Below are 17,391 nucleotides of genomic sequence, written 5' to 3'. Positions count from 1 at the left end.
GATCGGCTGTGTTTCAGCTTTTTTCAGTTTTTTTCTTTGTTCAAAAAAACTTTTTTTTCAGATTTCCAGAGGGGCAGAAAAGAGGGCTTTCTTTGTGACACGAATTCAATTAACTTTATTCGAATAGTAAAGCGAGAGCACGTAGATTCTGACTGTGATGCGGATGACGAGGTGACAGGCAGTAGATTATGACTCTGTCTGACGTGGACACGATTCGGTGAGACGGCAGAGAGCCATTCAGGTGACGCGTGACCAATACAAGAAAGACACCGAATGGCTGGGCAGAGAACGTAGATTAAGAGATGTGGAAACCCGAAAGCTACCGGTCAAGTAGGACTAGTCCGTCATTACCAATTCCGGGGTTGGCTGCCTTCATGGGATTGGGCCAGGTCTCTCTGGATTTAAGAAATGGCCTAGTTGACCTACTGCACTTGGCGCCTGCCCGTTTCTCGATGGAACGGGTAGCACCAGCATGTGTTGTCCACATCAGCTCGTAACCCGGTGATGGCATGGAGAGGGATTAACAAACTCCTACTGGCAACGACGCTGTTTACTTTGTGTAAAATGTTTACACCCGACCTCGTTTTATTTTCACCATATTCACGCAGTCCAGCCTTTCAGATCACAGGGGCAGCATGGCTCCTTTGGCATGAAATCAGGTAGCTGGACTTGCCATTGCCAGCCTGATCATCACAGGTGGTGCTGCTCCGAAGAGCAACGGACACTAGCAACGGTGCTTGCTATCCTGCCATTGCTCCACAAAGTTTGTGCTTGTGCAGCGTATCGGCTCTTAGAATAGGGAGATCAGACCCTCAAGGTTCTCCAGATGGAAATGGTTCTTCTTCAGCCTCCTGCGGCGCGTGCTGCTTGTCCTGCGCACCAAACATTGTCCGTTCGATCAGATGGATGGCACCAGGAGTTAGAGGTTAGAAAAGCAATCGCAAATTATCAAAGGTTATAGTCTGCCTATCAGGACAAACTGGCAGGTTATTAAGCTCATAAACGAAGCAATCGATGAGCATGGCATTTAAAACAATACTTGCCACAGATATATAAAAGCTGTTTGTAGGGCACTCACCAGTATTGGTTATGGAACACCACGGTGTCTGCTGGAACGTGATTCCCATCGTCATTTCTATTCCAACAATAGACAGCATGAGTCCTGTTTTTCAGTTGTAAAATTGAATGGCCATAACTAGCTTCCCTGAATGCAGAGTAGTCTGGCTGGGGGTCCAAAAACCTGCAACATGGTGGGTTAGCCCATCAGGCAAGCCTCGTAAGAGTTTGGTAAAGCAAAAAAAGGAGCAATGTACGCAGGAGAAGTCTATCTCCAATGCTAAGGTGGCCAGGGACTTGAAAGGTCAAACCATGACCTCAACCACCACAACCTTATCACAAGTAGGCCAGATGGGTGTAAAAGTTCAGTAAACGGAATAGTACCAATAATAAGTTTGCAGCTATTCCTCTCACCTTGAAGCAAGTCCTTCCTGGTTGCCTCCATCACCAACAGTTATGTAAACAGGAGCAGATTTGTTTGGCACCGGATATCTATTTCCTGATGTTATGTTGTAGTTGACATTTGAAATGCGATACTGCAAGTAATTTATAAGGTATCAATGAGAAATCAACATTCAGATCTCTGATTCAACTCCGACGGAACAAATTCGCAAAATGCAGACCACACTAAGCATTTCTACCAAGCGAAAGAGTTCAAATGGAAGGACACTGTGCCAAAGGGAAGAACTTACTGATCTCTCATAAGCATGAACATGTCCCGCAAACACCAAGTCAACCTTGTACTTAACAAACCATTTCTCAAAAGCAGCCCTCATGCTCTCTCCCTCCATATAGTGTGCCTCATTGCTGTTGTACATGGGAGAATGCATGAGAACTATAAGCCAAGGTGTCTTCTCCCTGTCCACACGCTTGAGTTCATTCTTCAGCCACCACCACTGAGGAGTGTATTTTACTAATAAACATCAGAAGTTTAGAAGTTAGGACACATACTTGAATTGGAATACGACACAAAAAAAACTAACAAATCAGTTAACTTGGTAAAGGCGACCCAGCTACTAAATCAAATATGCTTCTGAAATCTAGTAATACATATATATGATGTCCATTTAAAGGGATTATTGTAGGCATGTTCTCATTAAAGAAGCATCAACACCTGTTGCCACACAAAACTACAGGTTACAAGTGCTTATCACTTAACTGCAGTTTCAAACTTTCACTAAAACCAAAAGAAATCTTAGATACAGAAATCAAAAGGAACAAAGTGTAACAGACAAATGACTTTAAACTTCTTGCAGACAAAAAAAAAGTCCATATTGCAATATGCACGGCAGAAACAAAAGAAAGCAAGCTGGAAGAGCATGTTACCAAATGGAGAGTAGCTAGACAGCACAATGATATGAGCAGATGCACGCCTGACAGCATACCACATAGGAGAACTACTCTTTGATGCCAAATATGGAGTCATATATCTATGCAGATATGGCTTGAACGTAGAAGTTTCTCCCTGAAAATATCAAATAAGAATAGAGATAAGAGTTACTGAAAGAAAAGACAACAAGCATTGGTAAAATTTTCCTTTTCAAAGCAGGTTTAGAAAGTTATGTTCAAATGAAAGGTATTGCTCTGATCATGTGATAATGGTATGCGAATAAATCATTGGCAAGGTATGAAACCGCATAGCTATATTGTAGCTAATACTGAAATTGTCACCTTAAACCTAACTAATAAGAACGCAATTGTAGTCTATATCATGACCTCTCTGCAGTGGCCTTTTAGTCGCACTTGCCATCGCTTGAAGAAGCTTAAACAAGATACAGTAACACAGAAAAGCTTCCAGAGGATGCACGGTAAATGTCAGGAATTTTGCTAACTTGTTAGCATTGTCTGGGGCTTTCACTAACAAAAAATTGCAAAACCATGAAGATAACTTACCAGATCAGGCCTGTATTCTATTTCATGGTTTCCAGAATTCCAAATCCATGGCTGGTATGCAGTACTGCGTTCAACAAGTCTACCCCAAGAATCCCAACGAATGCCATCATCATGTTCATATCTATCAGCGTATGACAAGTCCCCAACAAATAGAACAGTTTGTCCTCCAGTTTTCTCATAATGTTGAAGAGTTGACAGAGAATTAAATGTTTGCCCCAGATCACCTGGAACAACAGAGACAGGAAGAGCTGAGATCAAGCTGCTCAAAGCACTAAATCAATAAGGCAATATCATCCACCTAACATTTGTCCATGATAACTAGTTGATTTTCCATTTTCCCAGTATGCTTTATATGGAATGACAGAATGCATTTCGGGAGTGGTTTCAGGATATAAACTCAGGTAAGGTTGTAATTATAACCATTAGCCATGCTCAATCATTACATAGTGTAAGCTGATTAAAATCAACATATACTTGCTGTGCTCAAATGCAGCTCTTTGTGTCTCATGCACCACTAGGGCAGGAGTTGTTAGAGTTCCAATGCAATTACATGACAATATGAGTGAACCAAAAGTAATAGTAATTAAATAAAAAAAGACAAACCTATGATGCCAAATGTGTAAGATGCATCTGGGTCAATTGCTGGAGGCGTTTCAAACCAAAATTCTCGAGCTGAATCTCCATTACCAATCTTATAATAATACTTAGTGTTATACTGCAAAGTGCAAACAGTAAAATTATATCATATATTTTAAGTTTACATAGAAACTGACAGTACAAAGGGCTAAAGACAACTCTGCAGAAATGAGAAAATGTCTCAAATCATCTAAAAAAAATATAAATGTCTCAAATTACTTTCAATAGCTGCACATCATGTTTCAAAGAAAAAAATTCTGTGGCCAGACCAACATGTGCATAATAATTGAATGGAAGCTGCGCAAATAGCATTCTAGAAAGTAGCTGCACTAATAGATTTTTTTCAACAATGGAAGTCATCTCTATCAGAGAAGCGTTGTGTTTGAACTATCGTATTTAGCAGGGAGAAGCGTGCAGCGCAAACATTTTGAATAAGAATATAACATAAAGCCTGAAGTATATGAGAAGAAAAATGAAACCTATTAGCATATTACCTCAAGGCCACTAACAAGGCAGTGGTGTATGTATCCAGATTTGTAGTCGTAAAATGTATAGTTTGTTGTTGTTCCTTCTGCTTTCTGGTCATATTGCTTCTCCTTGCCATAAAACACTTCACTTGGCCCAGGTTCTTCTTGAGTAACCCAAGATACTATAACTGCCTTTCCATCATAGTCACCTTGGGTGATATGAACCTGAAACAGCATGATGTAAACAATAAACAGAGTATACATGATAGCACTGATAATGAGCTGGAGTCTAGTGACAAAATTATTTTACCTGCTGTGGAGCATTGTATCCCTTCGGAACTGCAAACCATTCACTTTCTAGAGGTATATCAGTAGATGGGAATGCTGTACGCACGTAAGAGCTTGTGCGACTAGAGGTGACACCACTAACCAGGCATGAAAGAGCATGTAGTGATAACACCAGCAAACCCCAGCACATCATTGATTCAGGAAAGTGTTGATGCCCTTCAGCCAAGAATACAAAATCAATTTCTAAGAATGCTTAAGAGATTAATGGGATTGCAAATCTATTTTTTCTAATCACTGACCACGCAACAGAAATATTTACTGATGAACTAGCAATGGCATATTGCTACTCAACAAAGGACTTGGTGAGAAGGATAGCAACTAAAATTATTGTATTGTCTAAGTGCAGAAGAACACATAGGTCACATTAGTTTTGTTGGAAATCACTCACTATCTTGCTAGGTGTTTATCACAAACACACTAGCATTTCTTCTCTGGTGGTACACACATAAGAACACAACAAGACACAAGTATTTTGGTTGACACAAGCCACACTAGTCCTCGTCGTTTTCTCACGTATATATAGCTAATACAAGGCTACACACCTGCCCATGATATCCTTCTAATTAATGCAGTAAATGCCTCATGATCTGCATATTATTCTCTTAAACTACAAGCTGAAATCTAGCTAGCACTGATAGGAATGAACCTAGACACTAGCTGAACCTGGACAACTCTCTAGTAACAAGATTAGTGCTAACACGTTTGATATTGCAATAATTAGTTTGGCATCACCATTGCGCTCGTAGATCCAATGCCAGCAGATGGGATAAAGAAAAATTAACCCTGCCTAATTACTTGCCAAACCTTCTTTCAAAACAATTATTTGTCAAACCATGGCAGAATTGCCCTTACATGCAAATACGATTGCTCTTCTACACATATTAAAAGTAAATGGCAAGTTTTTTTTACGGATACCAAGGAAAGAGGAATCTTTTGGAAAATCTGACAGAAAAGGACACATCCAATTTCAAGCTATTAATTTGGTGGACCCTACCCATGACTATAGATTGTAACCATTTGTGGTTACCAGGAACCTATTTATATCCTCTTGCAAAAAAGATAGATAAAATTTTGAATAATAGAAACTGTGAGAAGGAGAAGAATAAGAGAATTCCACGATGATTCTCATTCATGTCATGCCGTGTATACACACAAGGCAGGCTGGATTTCAGGAGGGCAGGATTACACGCCTAACCATTAGTGTACAGCTAAGGAGACAGCTAGGGGATCTACAGCAATAACGCTATGGTCAATGCTATTAAACCTATGGTTAATGCTAGGATCCTGCCACCTGCTATCCAGGGATGCTCGGCTGCTATTATCCTGAATAGCAGCAACCAAGATTAATATTCCAACAGAAACAACAGTCGTAAGTAAACCCCTTGTACCACAGAGTAAGAGAATAAGATGACACAACCAAACTATGCCTTTGTTGGCACGTAGGGCTGTCTTTCAAGAAATAATAAGAACAAACAATAGAAGAAAGAACACATGTATGAACCAGTGCCAAGTGTATGAGTGAGGAAGGTCAAACGAAGACAAAGAAAGTCTTATCAACAGGTTCCTTAGCGCGCTCAACCTGACAACAGGCTACCTCTCTTTACTGTTTTTTTTCCCTTAATGAGCTAAAGGTGTGTAGAAACTAGAAAATATATCCTAACTCCTGGATTTATTTCAGCTCGGGATTTGTACTCCTCACATCATCTTCATATGAGTAGTAGGCTGTGAAGGAATTTTCTTAATATATCAGTGGGCCATGTAAGACAACCAATGCAAAAAATGTTTGGTTTTGTTTATACCTTCTGCATGAAGGGCACAAAGAGTTGCGAGATCGCACTGGATTCAGTTGAATCCCGACATTTTTTTAATAATTTGTTTGGAAAATAAGCTGGAGCAAACCTTAATCGGGCCCAAAAAGTCGTGTGGTGCCAACTACTCTTGACTCTTGATCCTGATACTCAAGAAGCAAACGAACCTAGCCCAAACATGGATGGATGGATTTGGACTAACAGCGCACTACGCAGCACAGAAACGCACAATACAATGAATGAATATAGAGATAGAGACAAAGAGATTTGGATCTGGTTGAGAACTAAGGCACAACTGTTAGAACAATGGAGGGCCGTCCTAGGATTACCTGCCAACAAAGAGGAGACCAATGGGCGCCTCGGATGAATGAATGGATGGGTGGATCTCCGCCCCCTACGACAGAGAGCGACGGTGGCGGCAGCGCACTCCGGAGCGGTGGGAGGAGGTCTGGAGGAAGCTCCCGGCGGTTTCGTGCTCGGCGGCGCTGCCGCTGCGTTGGCAAATCACTTTGGCGACTGGCGAGCAAGCCAAGCCGTTACGGAACGGGAAAGAGCCCACGCCACTGATGAGTCGCTGAGAAAGGCAGCCGTATCCGTCACGATTCCCCCTCGTAACTCGTGAGATTGGTTGGAGGGCCCTGTCACTGTGGGCCCGCCGTTCTCGCCCCCATACGCCAGCAAAGCACTCTTACAAGATTCCATGGTCTTACGGGCCGGATCTGACCTTCCCGATTCACTAGCCCAACAGGCCCCAATACATAGCCCATAGAGTCTGAGCCCAAAAGAAGAGCCCCTTATTCTCCGTGTTCTCGAAGCCCACGCCGAGAACAACCCAAACCGAACCGAAGCAAGCCGAAGGCCGCGACGAGCTCTCGTCTCTCACCTTCCGGCCTTCCGCGACCGCGACGAGCAGCGACGACCACGGCGAAGATGGCCGCTTCCTTTCCCCGCCACGGCCGCCTCCTCGTCCTCCTCGTCGTCGCCGTCGTGTCGGCGTGCCTCGGCGCCGCAGCCGCGCATCAGGCCGGGTAGGTGCCCCGCTGCCTTTGCCTCCGCTCGGTTTCCTCCGTGATCCGATCGGCCGGATGCTTTGCTGACCGCTCTCTCTTGTTGCTGGCAATTCTAGATCTGGCGAGGGGTACACGATCTCCGGGCGTATCAAGATCGAGGGTAAGTGATCCAGCTCCTATCCAACTCTTCCGGATGCGTATTTGAGTTGTTGCTAGGTTTGTAGCGTTTAGGGATCGTATACCTGTAGCTCAGTGCCAAATTAGATGCGCCAGCTGTTACATTTAGGAGTCTGATCTGCTGGAATGTTTGTTCTTAGATCTCGATGTCGCTTGCTGTGGACTTCAAACAACTTGCTTGTCTAAACCGGACATTGAAACAGTTTGGATTACTTGGATTTATTGGCCATTGCTCCGATGGGAAATGATTTTGGGCAAGTTTTAGTAGCTAAGGTTATAGCTTATACAGACTTAAGTGTAGTCCTTAATTGTGGAAGAGTGTGCTATACTGCTATTCCTACTATCTGTTGTTTGGAATAACTGAATTAACAGGTGTGTTCTGTCCAAAATAAGGAGTTGAGAGACGTGTAATCTGTTTTTGAAGTTGATTTTTGCTACTTTATTTCAGTAACTGAATGAACTGGAGATGAGAATTCACTTTTATTTTAGATTGATTGATGCTGTGCCAGCATGGTTTCTGAGAAGTCGCATGAAATTAGAGTAGACATTTTGATATACTTCTCCACCACGCTGCCCTACTCCAAGCTAGTTTCTTTCTTTCGTGAATGTTTCGCCATGATGTCTGGAAGTGATCATTAGCACATTTAACAGTGAATGTTAATGTAATGATTCCTTTTCTAGCCAGTCATAGTTTTAGAATTATGGAATTTTCAGTGTTGGATTCATTATCTAGATTGTTACTGCTGCTTGAGGTGTTTGGAGCCTAAGTTTCAAGCTGAAAGCTTACCTCCCTGTTGTCAGTCTGGTACTTTGGTGTCTGATGTTATTTATTTGCTATGGCTATAGGTGCGAATCCGAAGGGCTTTGGTCTTCCAGCTAAAACATCAAACACAAAAGTGATACTTAATGGTGGTCAGCGGGTTACGTTTGCCAGGCCAGATGGCTACTTTGCATTGTATCCTACAAGACGTGAATACACAAGTTTCAGCTTTATCTTGAAATTCTGATGGACGCAAAATCACCTATCAATCTATCATACTGTGCTACCATACAAAAGTAAATTAATAGATTTTGTTTTAAGAAAAAAGATACAATACAATAGTAGTGTGCTAAGCAAAGAAACTGTAGCTCTCATCAAGTGCATGCCACTGGTTTCTTGTCTGCTCTTGTGTAAATCTTTCATTGTAGATATTCTTAGTGCAGTATTAGCTTAGTATACTATATTGCTCTATTGTTGCTCCTTGACCATATATACTTAAGCCACAATGTGCCAGCTGGAACTCATTTGATTGAAGTCTCCTCAATTGGTTACTTCTTTTCTCCTGTAAGTACATATTACTACCTCTTGTCATGAATGCTGGAGGGAGTACTTGAATTGGTAAGATGAGCAAAAATGGGCGTATAAATTTACTCCCTGTTCTGTTGCATGATAGGTTCGAGTAGACATCAGTGCCAGGAATCCTGGTTATATTCAAGCAGCACTGACTGAAACCAGAAGAGTTCTGAATGAGCTTGTGCTGGAACCTTTGAAAGAAGAGCAGTACTATGAGGTAGCTATTGCTTTCTTAAAAAAAAAGAGCTGTTTCTTCACTTGTTGATTTAGTAAAGTATCTTGCGAAAGCAACCTCCGTAATTGTTTTCCTTTTCAACCTTTTAAGGTGAGGGAGCCTTTCTCCGTTATGTCACTTTTGAAGAGCCCCATGGGGTTGATGGTCGGTTTTATGGTCCTAATGGTCTTCGTGATGCCCAAGATGATGGAGAACATAGGTAAGCTTTCAACCCTTTTGCATCCATGAATTGGATTACTTCAGTTGTTAGTATATTACACTATATGTACTAGCCACCAGCACATAGCAGCTTTGGAGTAGTAGTATGCTCTTATGTATTAAGCTTTGTGCACTGGATAAATTATTGGATCAAGTATATTAGTTGAAACTGTTACTCTTCTGTACTATTTGTTCACGCCTGTTAAACAGTTTATGTATCTTTAGTTCATCATCTGCTATCTATACAGTTTTACATTGTCTTGCCTGTTTCATTGTAATACTATAAACTGACAACACTGGCGTTTGCTGATCATATGTAGGCTTCATGATGTCCTTGCAGTTATGAATCATATGTGCCCTTTAGAGAGCTTGTTGGTTGATTCTCTGTAGATAGCCATTATCAATTATTGATTCCGGATTTTTTTAGTTTTCGATAATAGTGAAATTGCAGTTGTGCTTTAATTCAATAGCTTTCTTGCTGAGGCATCAGAAATGCTAATGTTGATTTCATTTATATATGGGTAACTGACTTTACTCTTTGTGGTTGAAGATCCTGAGGAAATGAAGCAAGCTCAAGAACAAATGAGGAACAACCCTGTATCATTCTCTAGCTTGCTATCCAGAGCGCAGGGCTAGAAGTAGAACATGGGGATACTGCAAAGATGAAAGGTCTAGTCTATAGTGTGATGAAAAGCAGTACTAAAGTGCTTGACACGTCGCTCAGAGTAATTTCCTGGGGGAGAAGGTGGAAACTCTTTCCCCAATTTTTAATGTATTTTAAGCTGTAATTTGTCTGCGATGTAGAACATTCTGAAACCTATAGCTGAATTAGTCATGGAGTACATCAACGTATACCTGGCAGATTGAGATATTTTGTTGGATATGTTTTGCTTGAATCAGTTCATTCTTTGACGCCTTGCCTAGTCATCGACCACAGCTATAGACATACTTGTTTTGACTTGTGGTGTAGACGCGTAAGAGACCTCACTGGATGGGCAAACGGATGCCCATTCTTCTGTTTTGGTCAAAGGGTTAGGTCTATGCTGTACTTATCGAGCCCATGTAAGAAATTGACCCATCGTGCCCTTTTAGTAAGATTTTGGCTTTAGCATGTATGGACTTGGCTACAAGGATGATAAATTATGATCTGTCAATGAAAGTAGACGAATTTTACCATTGTCCAAAAGTGTTGGGGTTAGTAGTTGACAAGAGTACGTCTCTTGTTCATTGTTATGCTAAATGCTAAACGGTAAACAGTTGGTCACCTGCTGTTTAGCCATTATTCGGTCTAAACGGCTGATTAAACGGGTTAAACAGTCAATTAAATGGAAATGGCTTGCCACCGTTTAACGTTTAAATGCTGTTTAAACGGCCTAAATGACTGCTTAAGCGAACAGTGCTCTCGTGTAAAGGCACGCATGGATCATCATTAGCAGGGGAAGACATCAAGCATATCCTAAATTCCTAATCTATAACAGTTTGAAAATTGGTTATGCACTAAAGCAACCTACAGTCATTGGTTACCACACTCATGTCTTCATTTGTTTTTTTAACTTTTGCATACCGTGTCTTGGCAATTGGCATTGGTGGGTGTCGATACTTCTACGAAGATTGCTAGAACATGTGTACATCTCTCCTAAAGGTAGAAAGGGAGATTGTCACCAACTACGTAGACTTGTGAGTCTCCTATCTGCTGAAAATGACCATGCAGTAGGTAACTCGGTTGTGTGAATTCAGACGTTCACGTCTCTCTTAGCACTTTATTTTATCGAAAACGTGTGTGATCATCCTTCCAGATCTTTCCTAGTGATGTAGCTGATGCTTAGTATATTTCTTCATCTAGCCTTTCTATGAGCAAGAGTTCGAGATGTACAATAAAGAACTTATGATGCTGACACAGGATCAATTGCTTCATGCATCCTTTGAACTTTCAACAAAATTGTTAAATGAATTTCAACTATGAATTAAAAAAAGGTGGTTGTGTCGACATACTACGGTAAACCTTGATATACACACACAAAAAAAAATGATTCCTTAAAACACTTGATCTGACATCCTTGATCCCTGCAAAGTGAAACCTGATGGAAAGAAAGTGGAAAAAAAAAGTGACTATCAGAAAAAAAAGGAATCCTGCTTAATTTGATATTTGGGCAACATATGATCTACCAGACAGCGCCACAGAACATGCTCTGCTCTAGAGTACAATATCTATGTACTACCTCGCTACATCCGGTCACATTCACAAGTCCCAGCCATGGGAATTTGTGTCTCCAATGGCTCGAAAGAGATAAGACGCCAACGGAAGCTGGACAATGCCTGGACCAGGTTGCACCTTGGGAGCCTGACGGTGACGGGGACATGCTCCATCCACAGAATCACAAGCCTCTTCCTGTGCTGAAGAACTCACCATGCTGCTTCTTGATTTGGGGGCTTTTGGATCGGATCATCTGCCTCCCTGGCATTTTTTCCCCCTTCCCAATCTGACTGTTTTCCAAGGGCGAAAGCTCTCCAAATTTGCGCCTTCGTCTCTTGTTCGAGGTTTGGAATCAGAGGAGCCATGGTGCTTTGGGACCATGATCATGATGGCCTTGGTGGTCCGTGCTGCTAGCTAGCACAAGAAGGATGTCATCGTCGTCTTCGATGCGTCGCTTGCAAACCCAAGCTGCAATTTGGCATTTCTTTCCTCTCTTTTTTGGCGTGCCAGTTTTGCCTCTTTTTTTTCTTCTTTTTGTTGGAATATATTCCTGACAAAAAGATAAAGAATAATGTAGGGAAAGAGAAGGCCACTAGCAGTAGTAAATGCTGTGATAGATAGGAATCGAAGGTGATAATTAATAGAGAAAGGGCTGTTTGAGCTGCACCAACAGTTACTTCAGGCCACTTGATGTACACTGACAGTGCACCGCATAAACCACCTACTGGGGTTTCTATCTTTGTGGCAACCACCAAGAACATGTCAGTTTTTTGCACTTCTCTCTAGGTGCACAGACACAGAAGCTAGGGCACAGATAGATTGACTTCTCTTACAGTTACAGGGCACTTCCTTTCCAGATCCAAGAATGCTAATCAGGATTAATGCAAAGGTGTCTAGTACTAATTGATTAGCCTGCCGTGTTGATTCTCCTATGTGTTAACCGTGAATTATTGCAAGTAGGTCCCGTTCCAAATCTGACCAAACTGATGTGCTGCAACTTTCCCCCTTTGTATCTTTATTTATTCTTCCTTGTAGAGAAGAAAGTGTCGGCACCACCCCGGTGCATGGCAATGTGCTGCTCCCATGAATCTAGAGAGCATTGGCATCGCATCACTATCAAGTGCCTCACCTGCCATTAACATCAAGACAAAATATGATTAGTAAATTAATCAAATAAACAAACTTCAATTCTTTGATTGAGAGTGAAAAAGATCTAGACCAGCCTACCTTACATGCTGGTTGCGCGTGAGAGAGATCTGCCTACCGTCCACCCACGGCTATGTGGGTGTGACAGATCATCTGTAGACAAACGTGAGCCGGCCGGATGCTTCTCCATAACTGAATCCATCATGTAGTACCAGAGTTTACTTTGTGTTAAATCATGAGATGAAACATCAAACATTGTTACTGCTAAGTAGCACCTCACAAGCATATGCTCACGTGCAAGTGGGATCTTCTTGTTCTTGATCCCATTCCTTGACCCCCAACTACCCTTGCTATGAAGTCTTCCAAGATGTATTCATTGTGAAACCAGTCATGCAACCTTTTTGCCCAGTTACACTACAGAAAATATTTTAGGATTATGCACTACAGAAAATGTTCTTATTGATTGGATCCACGGATTGCTCCGAAGACGCCATCAGGTCCCATTCGGATCAGATCCGTTACAACTCAATGCCAACTGCCATGAGAATGCACTCACGCATGTTACATATCCACATCACAAAAAGGTTCTATTTTAAAACGGTTATTGCATAAAGAGTTCCAGACAATATTTCCTTTAGTTATTACATTATAAGGTTCTATTTATCGTTTTGGCTTTGGCCGGGAAATTAATCACTCTGCATATAGTGGAAATAAGTGGCATTTAGTATTTACATTATAAAGTTTTTCAGGAAAATGTTGGTTTGGGAAGATGAATTAGCATGGTAGATCCACTAACGTTTGCAGCAGGTTCTGTTGGAGGATAACACAAAACATGTGTTAGTTAAAAGAAATCGGGACCTCTAGATCTAACAAGTGTTAGGAAAGCTGTTGCTATTTCAGTGATGCAGCTGATGTTTCCTCCAAACCAACCAACCAGCAGCAGCTTTTGCAAGATAGTATAATTAACTATTTAAGCAATCCTGCTGCTAGTCTGTCACTGCAATACCGAGCTGCTGATCTTTACTGAGCATAAGGCACATGCAGTAAACTAGCATTATTACTTTATTAGTATATTTGCCCGGGCATGAATTTTTTTCTTCTCTTGTCTGACATAGTCATTGCTGTTATCCAATTAGATCTCCAAATCCAGCTCAAGTCCACTTCCCTGGCTGCACAGCACCATGCTTTTCTGAGCTGTACTTACGTCAAATCGAAAATATAAACCATAATTTAACCAAAAAAATGATGCATTTTATAAGCTAGCACCGACATTGATTTATTATTACCTATGTCAAGTCCAAATAATTTAGTACAACAACAACGATCGATACAGGGTGACGTATCTTTCTGAAGAGCATTTGGTGGATGCATGCAAACGCAATCATAGACCAAGGTGGTTAGCAACTAGCAGGTTTTTTGTTTTGTTTTATTTTTTTTTTGCGAAAGCAACTAGCAGGTTTGCCCAGGCCCATGCAGGCACCTAGGTGGCGTTTGGTTCAAAAATCGTAACGTAAACGTAGATGATATCAGGTCACAGCGTGAATAATTACCGAGGAAATGATTACTCGTTTTGTTTGGCTCAAGCTGAACAGCGAGTGCCGCAAGCGCTGCGGAGGAAGCAGGCCAGCAGGTTGCTTGCCAGACTTACAGCGACAGGATTCAATTACGCGCATGCGTGAGCGGTATCGGTTAACGCCACATTTTGTATTGGCCTGGGACTGATTACAAGACAAACAAGTTTAACGGAATTAGCTTGCGCTGTGATCGGATACCGCCCGCAAATTGCTGAACCAAACGGCTCCTATAGATCGATCACACCCCCTGCTGAATAGTTTGCAAGTAAATGGCACCACAATTATCATAATTTTCCCTCAAATAAGCAGAAGAGCTTCGCATCATTTAGAAGAAGAAAAAAAAGTTGTAAAAGATTGAAGACTTGAAGATATGTCCAAGAATCAATTTACCGAAGATTCTTCGTAGTGCCAATTATATATTATGTGCAACCTTTATTATCTTAATGTCGCTACCGCGAGTAACTTTTACGAAAGTGAACCTAATGGATATAATTATTGAGGAGTGGAGTGCCATATAGAACTCGCTCTGCCTGCCCACCTCGGATATCACGGATGCTTCGTCTTTCTCCTTCCTTTTTGCGTGTGGATGTTTTGATTAAGTGGTAAAGCATCATACATGATTCCTACAACATTTTTTATAGGTCCTACACTTCTTTTTACAAGCACTTCTACATAATCTTTATCAAAATCATATATCCGATGGTGCATCGGGAAGGAGTTCCTAACACTGTGGCTGTACTCGGACGTGTTGGCTGTGCAGCGCTGCAGCAACCAGCCTCCAAACACTGTATCAGCTGCAGTCCTTGCTGCAAGCGATTTGATTGTTGTGTGTGTCAGAGAAGATAATATGCCGTGAATATCTTAGCAGGTTGCGGTGCTGCCGAGCGTTAGCTGCAGCCAGTGGATGTAGCACAGCCGAGCTCTGTATTTCTACGTAGTCTTGTGCAAATATAGTGCATTTTTCTTTAAAAAACTGTAAAATTGAATCCGTATAAGCATGAACGCTAGTACAGTAGTAGCAGCTAACATTGATCTGTGTGTTTCTGGAAAGTCGAGTGGTTGAGGGCTTGAGGCTTTCCTTGCCCGGACGCAACGAAGCTGACGTGGAGCCGAGTCGTACGAGCCCAGGCCGCCTTCAGCCGGGATTTCCCAACTACTTCGCCGCCGCTGCCGTTCTACGCAGGGGTCCTCCGCACCCACCAGTACCAGGCCTCCACGTCGGATGGCCTTGGGCCTGCGCGTGGAGTAACCTATCCTGTGGGTAACCCGCGACCGAGGGGAGAGATAGGGTACGTGGCCGCACGCTACCCAATGAAACGGATTGCCATTTGCTGCCACGTCACTTACCTCCAGTGTTCCTACCTTTTCGTCTCCACCAAAAGCGGGAGTAGCTGAGCTGAGCAGAGCAGTGCTAGTGAACTTGCTCCAATTTTTCTTCTGTATTACCGTAGGGTTATTGTATTAGTATTTTAGCGATAAATTCAATCCACGACAAAAGTGTATTACCATAAGGTTATTTATATTACTCCCTGTTCCAAATTACTATTTATTTTAGCTTTTCTAGATACATAGCTTTTGCTACGTACGTAGATATAATATATATCTAGGTGCATAGTAAAAACTACGTATCAATAGTAATTTGGGACGAAGGGAGCATTATTTAAACGTTGGAGAACTATTCCAACAGTACATGGTCATGTATAGTCATGGAGGACCATCTAATTTTAAATTAAACAAAAAAAATAGACACCCAAAGTTGGGATTTTGTACTAAACCTAATTGCGTTACAAGTAGTTCTATTGTATTTGTAACACAACTGAGGGGGTGTTTGGGAACACCCTATTAAACTTTAACACCTGTCACATCGGATGTTTGGATGCTAATTAGGAGTACTAAATATAAGCTAATTACAAAACTAATTGTACAGATGGAGTATAATTCGCGAGACGAATCTATTAAGCCTAATTAGTCCATGATTTGACAATGTGGTGCTACAGTAACCATTTGCTAATGATGGATTAATTAGGCTTAATAGATTCGTCTCGCGAATTAGTATAGGGGTTCTGCAGTTAGTTTTATAATTAGCTCATGTTTAGTCCTCCTAATTAGTATCCGAACATCCGATGTGACACTGTTAAAGTTTAACACCTTGTATCCAAACAGCCCCTGAATTTGTAGTCTTCAGAAAAGAAAACCCCCTTGTGTTAGTTGGTAAGCTGGGAGACGAGGATTGAATGAGCAGAGTCAAGTAGAGTTTGGCATTGACTAACAACATGAGTAAGTGATGAGTCATCGCCTTTTCGTTTAAGAGCCTGTTTTCTTCCACTTGCTAAACTTTAGCACCCGTCACATCGAATGTTAAGATACTAATTAGAAGTATTAAACGTAGACTATTTACAAAACCCATTACATAAGACGAATCTAAACGGCGAGACGAATCTATTAAGCCTAATTAGTCCATGATTTGACAATGTGTTGCTACAGTAAATATTTGCTAATGATGGATTAATTAGGCTTAATTAGACTTAATAGATTCGTCTCGCCGTTTAGATTCCACTTATGTAATTGGTTTTGTAAATAGTCTACGTTTACTACTCCTAATTAGTATCTAAACATTCGATGTGACACGTGCTAAAAATAAGACACGGGAAGAAAACGCTCCCTAAGCAACTGTTCAAATATACTACTACCACCACTGTCTTGCTTGCTGCACGTTTCAGGCCGGGGCATATATTAGTGGCAGTCAGATCATGCAGGAAACATAATTATATACCACGTCGTTAATTAAACGCAGTAAGGAATTGTATATCACACGTATGACGCACCACAAATCATCCATCCATATCCAAGTTTGCAAGTAAAAGATCAAACATAAAAATACGTATTACATTTCGTATTAATTTTCTCATCAAAGGCAATATAAGCGAATGGGTCTCTTATAACTCGAAATATTTTTGTGCCAGAAAAGGAAATTATATGTCTTTAAATGAAAAAATGCTGTAGGGTTTATCCTGGATTCCCGGTGGATGGATAAAGATGAGCAGAATTCAAGATAGTCTGATCCACATGCAAACCTTTATCACTGCGGCAACTGTTGGAACGAACTCCAATAGTACTGGGCTGGTAAAAAAAAATACACGGTCCAAGAGATGCAGAGTAGGGTTTATAAAAGAAATGCTCTAAGTTTATTCTACTTCAAAACACTCTATTCAGTTATACGCTACAATTCTCTACAAGACGTACAATTTACTCTGGATGGTAATGCACTAGCACGACTCCCTTTCAACGCGGTTAGTCCTAAACACGATCAGTCCCA

The 17,391-nt window shown here is 41.4% G+C and overlaps 2 protein-coding genes across 3 annotated transcripts; one reads left to right on the top strand and one right to left on the bottom strand.

Moving 5' to 3' along the window:
- Nucleotides 1-507: 507 nt before the first annotated feature.
- Nucleotides 508-6,776, bottom strand: LOC101758921 (phosphoenolpyruvate phosphatase). 2 transcript variants are annotated; one of them, XM_004965698.2, is made up of 10 exons: nt 6,538-6,776; nt 4,363-4,556; nt 4,080-4,277; nt 3,553-3,664; nt 2,950-3,173; nt 2,383-2,521; nt 1,749-1,969; nt 1,471-1,592; nt 1,079-1,240; nt 508-872 (listed from the first exon to the last, which is right to left on the bottom strand). In XM_004965698.2, the coding sequence occupies exons 2-10, from the start codon at nt 4,531-4,533 to the stop codon at nt 791-793; spliced, it is 1,431 nt and encodes a 476-aa protein (XP_004965755.1). In that variant the 5' UTR covers nt 4,534-4,556; nt 6,538-6,776; the 3' UTR covers nt 508-790. The 2 variants fall into 2 exon arrangements, with proteins under 2 accessions (XP_004965755.1, XP_022681719.1); XM_022825984.1 differs by lacking the exon at nt 6,538-6,776 and adding an exon at nt 6,300-6,317.
- A 250-nt stretch (nt 6,777-7,026) lies between these two features.
- Nucleotides 7,027-10,073, top strand: LOC101758518 (ER membrane protein complex subunit 7 homolog). The gene is made up of 7 exons (XM_004965697.3): nt 7,027-7,236; nt 7,335-7,378; nt 8,242-8,350; nt 8,656-8,719; nt 8,829-8,945; nt 9,054-9,162; nt 9,712-10,073. Exons 1-7 carry the CDS (start codon nt 7,139-7,141, stop codon nt 9,795-9,797), a joined length of 627 nt encoding a protein of 208 aa, XP_004965754.1. The 5' UTR covers nt 7,027-7,138; the 3' UTR covers nt 9,798-10,073.
- The last annotated feature ends 7,318 nt before the right edge of the window (nt 10,074-17,391 follow it).

The sequence above is a fragment of the Setaria italica genome, chromosome IV (genome assembly GCF_000263155.2).
Source record: "Setaria italica strain Yugu1 chromosome IV, Setaria_italica_v2.0, whole genome shotgun sequence".
Lineage (NCBI taxonomy): Eukaryota > Viridiplantae > Streptophyta > Magnoliopsida > Poales > Poaceae > Setaria > Setaria italica.
The sequence above is the reverse complement of the archived record's forward strand: the minus strand, read 5'-3'. Positions and strand labels throughout refer to the sequence as shown.